Below are 6,000 nucleotides of genomic sequence, written 5' to 3' on the forward strand. Positions count from 1 at the left end.
GCACTGTCGAGAGCTTAGTTGGAATAGCTGACATCTCACAGCCCGGGAAGCAGTGTCAGTAGCAGAAGTCTCCCCGTGAGAGGGCAGCAGGGGGCCAAGTGGGCCAGGAGGCTGGCAGCACTGTCAGCCTTTCCCGTTCGGCCTGCAAGGGCTCCGAGAGCGGGGCGCAGAGGTCTCGGCTGGGCTCCTCCGGAGGAACAGGAACCCGAGGCCTGAGGGATGGCGACCTGCCTCCCAGGGCCACCCCTGTGCCCTGAGCTCCAGTGTGTAGGGTGGCAAACCGGCTTTGACTTGGCTTCCTTCAAGGGATCAGAAGGGGGAGCTGTGGTGGTTGCCGGTGCCCACAGGGCCCCCTCTCCTGGCCACCGTGCACTAGCCACAGTGGAGCGGTGCCTGCGCTCCCTCCCTGAGCGCGTCTGTGTGGCCGTTTGCGAGGGAATGTGAGTTTTTGTGACAGAGAAAGGGTAACTGGCACAAAACATTCCCTCTCCCAATCTGCCTCCAGTGCCCCTTTTGCTAAGAGGCGGGCACAGAGACACTGTCATTTCCTCACTTTGCTTCCTCCTGGGTGATGTCCTGACAGTTCTACAGGCACGGGAAGGGAGCATCTGTGGCGCTTTCTGACTGACCTTCCTTTCCTGAAGGAAGTGATGAGCAGAGGAGAACCTGAAGGGGAAGAACTTCTCTGCCAGGTGGTGAGAGATAATTCTGCAGCCCCAGACCCGGACCCAAACCGTCCAGACTAGAGTCCTGCTCTACCCCCGCCCCCGATGTGTGCTTTGTGCAAATGCCTCAATTTCTCTGCTTGCAAAATGAGGGGAACAGGGCGGCGCTCTTTGGGTCGTGAGGTTTACATAAATGTGAAGCGCTTGCAACAGTGCCTGGCACACCGCAGCTGTTAGGTGTTAGCCATTTACATCATCAACCCGACGCCTTGGCAAAATGCGGAGACTGTCACTTTCCCCCACCGGTCCAGCCGCAGGAATAAAACCCTGGCCCCCTCCCTGACTAGCATCCACTCATCACCTCCCCACCCCCAGGGTGGCCGCCCGCCCAGCCGCCCTGCCCCACACCTGCCCCACACCTGAGGAGCAGGGAAGGTGGAGGAGCGCAAATCAGACAAGCACTTGCGCAAGAGAAGCGCGCTGGGCCCTACCTCTCCGGGCTGGCGAGTGTTTGGGGGTGTTTTCCTACCTGCCCCAGGTTTTTGCCCTTCTTACTGCCGCTGAAAGCCAGTCCTTGGTATATGCCCGCAGATCGATTGGTGGCCTGGGCAGGCGTCTCGCCGCCCAGGGAGGACTTGATGGAGTTGAGCTTGGCCCGCGAGCTGCCGAGCTGGGAGCTCTCCACCATCAGCACCGCGGCCAGGAGCAGCAGACAGCGGGAAGAGTCCTTGCTCCGCATCCCCGCAGCCATCTCCCGCGCGGTCTGCGCAGCCCGGAGAGGTGCTGCTGGAGGGCGGGGAGGACCCCAACGGGGGCCTCTCGCTGAGGATGCGGGGGCTCGCGGCTGTGGCCCCGGCCCGGCACCCTGAGGATTCCGGCTCAAGCCTCAGACCGCAGCGAGCGCCGGCAGCAGCCCCGCTTCTCCGGGGCAGGAAGTCGCAGCGGCTGGAAGCAATCAGAGGCCGGGCTCGAGGAGGCGTGACCGCGGCCAGAAGAGCCGGCCCCGCCGGCCGCGCCTCCCGCGCTCCGCACCTCCGCGCCCGCGGTCCCGCCGCGCCGACCAGGCGGCCGCGCTCGTCCCGTCCTCGGCGGCGGCTGCTTTTCTCCTTCCTTCTCCGCCCTCCGTGTCTCCACCTCGCCGGGCACAGCCCCCGCGAGAGCCCGAGGCGCGCTCGGGGCGCCCCCCGCCCGGCCGAGGGTCCGCGCCGCCCTGGAAGCCCTGGCGCAGGGCCGCGGGCACCGCTCGGCTGGCAGCGATGCCCTGGGCGTCTGGGCGCCCGGGTCCCTCCTCGTCTGGCTTCACCTCCGCCCCTTGGCTTTTTATAGCCTCCAAGTGGGTTTTTTCCCTCCGCCCCCAATTCAAGAGTGACAAAGAGTGAAAACGTCCCCCGCGTTCCCGCCCCCTCGTCTCCTTCCCCGTTCTGGGGAGCCCCCTCCCGCTCGCCCTCCTCTCCTGCCCCTCCCGCCTCCCCACGCCGAGGAAGTGGGATTCACCCCAGAGGAGGGCGCGGGCTCCCCGCTCCCCAGCCCGCTCCGGCGCGGGACGGAACTGTGGGAACAGATCGCGGGCACATGTGGAAGTAGCGGGGAGGGGGTGGGTGGGGAGGGGGTGCACTGCCGCGGGACCCCAGCATCCCTTCCTGGGTCCCTGCACCCAGCCCCAGCCCCGACTGCGGCAGCCTGGGGAGCCCCGGGGCTTCAGAGAAGCGCGCGCCGGGGCTGTAACAGGGCGGGCGGGCGGGGTGCGCTCGCTGGGCCACTGCCTGGACGGCACGGCGCGGCGGGAGGAGAGGGCCAGGAGCGGGAAAGGTGTCCTCCTCCTGTCCTCCCTCCCAGGTGACCTCCAGTCCCCCCGCCGCCCCTCGGGCCAGAGGCAGCGGGGAGCAGTCTCCGCGTCTGCGGCGGGAGCGCGCGGCGCCCGGGCGCCTCTGAAAGTTGCGCTCCGCGGCCGGGGAGCCGCCTCTCTGCGGAGCAGCCCCAGCTGCGAGTGCTGGGCGGGCGGTCTCTGAGGTGCTGCCTTCGCAGGCGCCGGCGCCTAGCCTCGGCCACTCCCGGGGTCTCTCCTGGGAGCCCTGCCGCTCCCCTGGCGGGCTCGCTGCTGGAAGGTCTGAAGGGGCTGGGAGAGCCGGCGACTTGGGCACGCGGGCGCGGGGCGCTTGGGGGCGCCAGCGGCAGTGGCTGGAGCAGCAGGGACATACTGCTGGAGACCAGCTGTCCCCGGCGCCGGGCTTGGAAAGCTTTGCCCTGTCAGCTTAGAGGGTTCCAAAGCCGGGGTGGGGGTGGGGGTGGGGGATTGCGGGGTTGAGCAGTAGTTGCATTTCACCCCCCTCCCCTCAGGCCAGGACTCGCACTACCACCATGTCCCTGCGGCGTGGCACAGCTCCAGGAGCACCTCTGCACCCGGCCTCCTCAGCTTCCACACCTGAGCTGGCACCCCCTGTACCCATCTGGGTGGACCGTCCAGGCCGTGGCTAAGGACAGGAGTGACACGGCTCTTTTCCCTCCGAAGGGCTGGGTACTAGAGGGACCGCACAGCGAGCTGCTCCCAGGCGACTCCAGCCCTGCGTACTTCTCTGTCGCATCTGTGAGTCTGTCTGCTATGAAATTTTTCATTTTCCTGAAAGTGTTCTGTTCTTCTGTTTGCCTTTAATACACGAGCAATGGGAGATGAAAACTTAGGAACCCTCTGGCATGCTTTGCCTAAGGAAGAGATTTAAAAAAAATTTTTTTTTGCCTTTTAAAAATCTGCCCGGGAGTGGCTGTGGGGGGACAAACAAAACATTCCGGCATCCCAGGCACTTGTGGAAGGCAAGCAGACGCGCCCTTCTTACTTAGGAACTTGGGGTTCGGTGCCACACTTTACAGAAGGGGCAGCTTGTGCCTTTACTTTGATTTGCCAATCAGAAAAGGGGAAAATGGTAAGAATTTGCTCCTAGCTTAACAATTTACATATTGAACCTGGTACATTAAAGAGCATCTTAGAGCCATGTGGGCAGACGAGAAAGAGCCTGCTGACTGGAAGGGCGGGAGGGCCCCAGCGGCTGCAGGACAGCCTGGACCGACAAGAGGCCATCCGGAGAGGCTCACCTGTTCCCTCAGTACCCACAGCCTCCTACCTCCACTCAAAACACCTAGGTCACAGGTGCGACCAATAGGGAGTGTGCCAGGAAGCTGGGCAGTGTGTTGACTCAAGAGCGGACGACCCCTCAGCTGAGCCTCCTGAGAGAGGGCTCCGCTGGGGCTCGTGCGACACCCTGGCCTCTGCCAAAGCAAACTGTGCCCGACACTCAAGTGTGCAGGTGGGGCTGGCACACTCGCCTACCCGAAACCTGCGCTACAACACCCCTGAGGCCACCAGAACGACCGAGCCAGCTTCTTTCAAGGCCGCAGGTGCTCTGGACAACTCTGCCCCATGAGAGCTGGGCGCGGGGCCTGCACGCGGACCAGGGCCTCGACACAAAGCAGCAACTGCAAGGACGTGTGTGGAATCAGGATGCGTGCTTTGCAGTATCCCTGGAAGACCAGACTGCCTAGGGAGGAAATACACGAAAGCAACACTTACAGGAGCCAGGGGAGGCCTGTGTCTGAAGAACATGGCCTCTGCTCCCCTTCTCCTGGCCATGCTGCCCCTGGCGCCTTCACCTGTGGCTCCTCACTGCCCCGGGCGGCGGATTCCAGCTCCTGGTTTCCTTCCCAGTACTTCACCCCCAGGTGAGCTGTATGTGGCCTCTAATTTTTACCCCGTCATCTGTCCCTGCACTAGTAAGCGCCCCTAAACCACCCACTTAGCCATTGCTCATGTATTCACTGCCTATCGCTTAGGATTAGGGCCCATGGGTGCGAGGTGAGTCTCAGTGTGGAGGGCCTGGCCCCTCGGACAGCAGCCTCGGCCTGTTGGGAGTCGCTACTATGAGCCTCCCTCCGCTGAGCTGCCCTTGGCTGCGAATCCTGCTAACCTCAGCCTCACCCAGCGTGGCACTTGGGACGCTAGAGCTGGTTAGAGTCACGTGCCCGTGGGAACACCACGGCTAGAGGCGACCCTGGCGGCCGTTCCTTTCCTCAGAAGCACACTTACTAGTGTATGGCAGAGAGGGGGACGCTGGCCTTTGTGGTTGAAACCCAGTCAAGCCATTAGAAATAGAAACATGGGAGTACGGCAGAGGTAGGGGGACATTACTGTAGAGCCCCAAATCATCTTGTGCGTACACATGGACACAGAAAGCCTTCGCCTTGTTGCATGACCACAGCCTTGGGGAAGACGCTTATGTGGGTCTCCTCTCTCCAGAGCACCCAGATTTACCAGCTTCCCACTGGGCCAGTTCCCACGCCCTGGTGTATGCGCGGGCAAGCTGGATGATGCTCACTCGGCCCAGGGAGCAAGCGTGTGCTGCTGGCAGTTACGCTTCAAGCAACCTGTAATAAATGTAAGTCAGCACTGGAGCTGTAAATGTTTCCTGATGTGAAAGCGGCATCTGCTCTTTGACCGCTGCCGAAGGCTCAGCCCCCTCCCTTCTGCCCTGACGCCGAGGGCAAGGCACCAGCCAGCGAGAGAAGGAAAGGCTCACTGGTCCCAACTCAGCACCTTCCAGGGAGCCCCCAGGATATCAGACTTGTCGGCCATCGCAAATTCTTTGCATCGGCCACCGACGTGAGGGAGGCGCAGTGGCCAGTTCCTGTCCCTTGAGCCTGAACCCAATGCATAGAATACGTGCAAGTAACACGGACGCGCGGATGGGCAACCTGCTCCGCTCTCGGGCGCGCAAGTGACCTCAGGCGGAAGAGAAATTGGAATCAATTTCCCAGTGTTTCACGCCAAACCTTTCCCTGTGATGACAATTTCTGCTGGTTCTAGACCCTGCATGTCCTTGCTGGGATTTACTTATTCCTGCTAAGTTCTGGCAAGCTGTTTCAAGAGTCATCTTTGCAGACAGCACTATACTTGGCAATGAAAGAGAAATATGTTTAATTCTTTTTTAAAAAATATGTTTATTTCTTGAATGAGTTCATTGCAAGAAATCTCATTTTCTCTTGAGATCCTCAGGACTGGCAGCATCCAGCCTCTCCCCTTAGCTCTCGGGCTCTACAGCAGGGTGAAGCTGGGGCTGCCTCCGTGCTTTTGACAGGACCTCATAGGAAGGCGCTTCAGCAACACGCATTTTTTAAACGCCCGTTTTGGCTGTTATTTTTATGGGGGGGGGTGTTTGTTGGCTGACTTGTTGGTTTTAATTAACAATGAACTGCTAAGATTTGGAAGCCACAGTGAGTTGGGCAAAATATTCTATGAGACTTAGCCTGCCAACCACAAGACAGAATGACTTCTACCCTGTTACCACTG

The 6,000-nt window shown here is 61.2% G+C and overlaps 1 protein-coding gene across 1 annotated transcript in view; it reads right to left on the reverse strand.

Moving 5' to 3' along the window:
• The window catches only part of DKK2 (dickkopf WNT signaling pathway inhibitor 2), a gene marked incomplete at both ends in the record, with an annotated part of 85,454 nt that extends 84,038 nt beyond the window's left edge, over positions 1-1,416 (reverse strand). The window contains one exon of the mRNA XM_084252175.1: positions 1,195-1,416. Coding sequence (XP_084108301.1) covers positions 1,195-1,416 — 222 coding nt within the window. The remainder of the gene's footprint in view (positions 1-1,194) is intronic.
• Between the last annotated feature and the right edge of the window lie 4,584 nt (positions 1,417-6,000).

This window comes from Talpa europaea (assembly GCF_964194135.1).
Source record: "Talpa europaea genome assembly, chromosome: 13".
Classification (NCBI taxonomy): domain Eukaryota; kingdom Metazoa; phylum Chordata; class Mammalia; order Eulipotyphla; family Talpidae; genus Talpa; species Talpa europaea.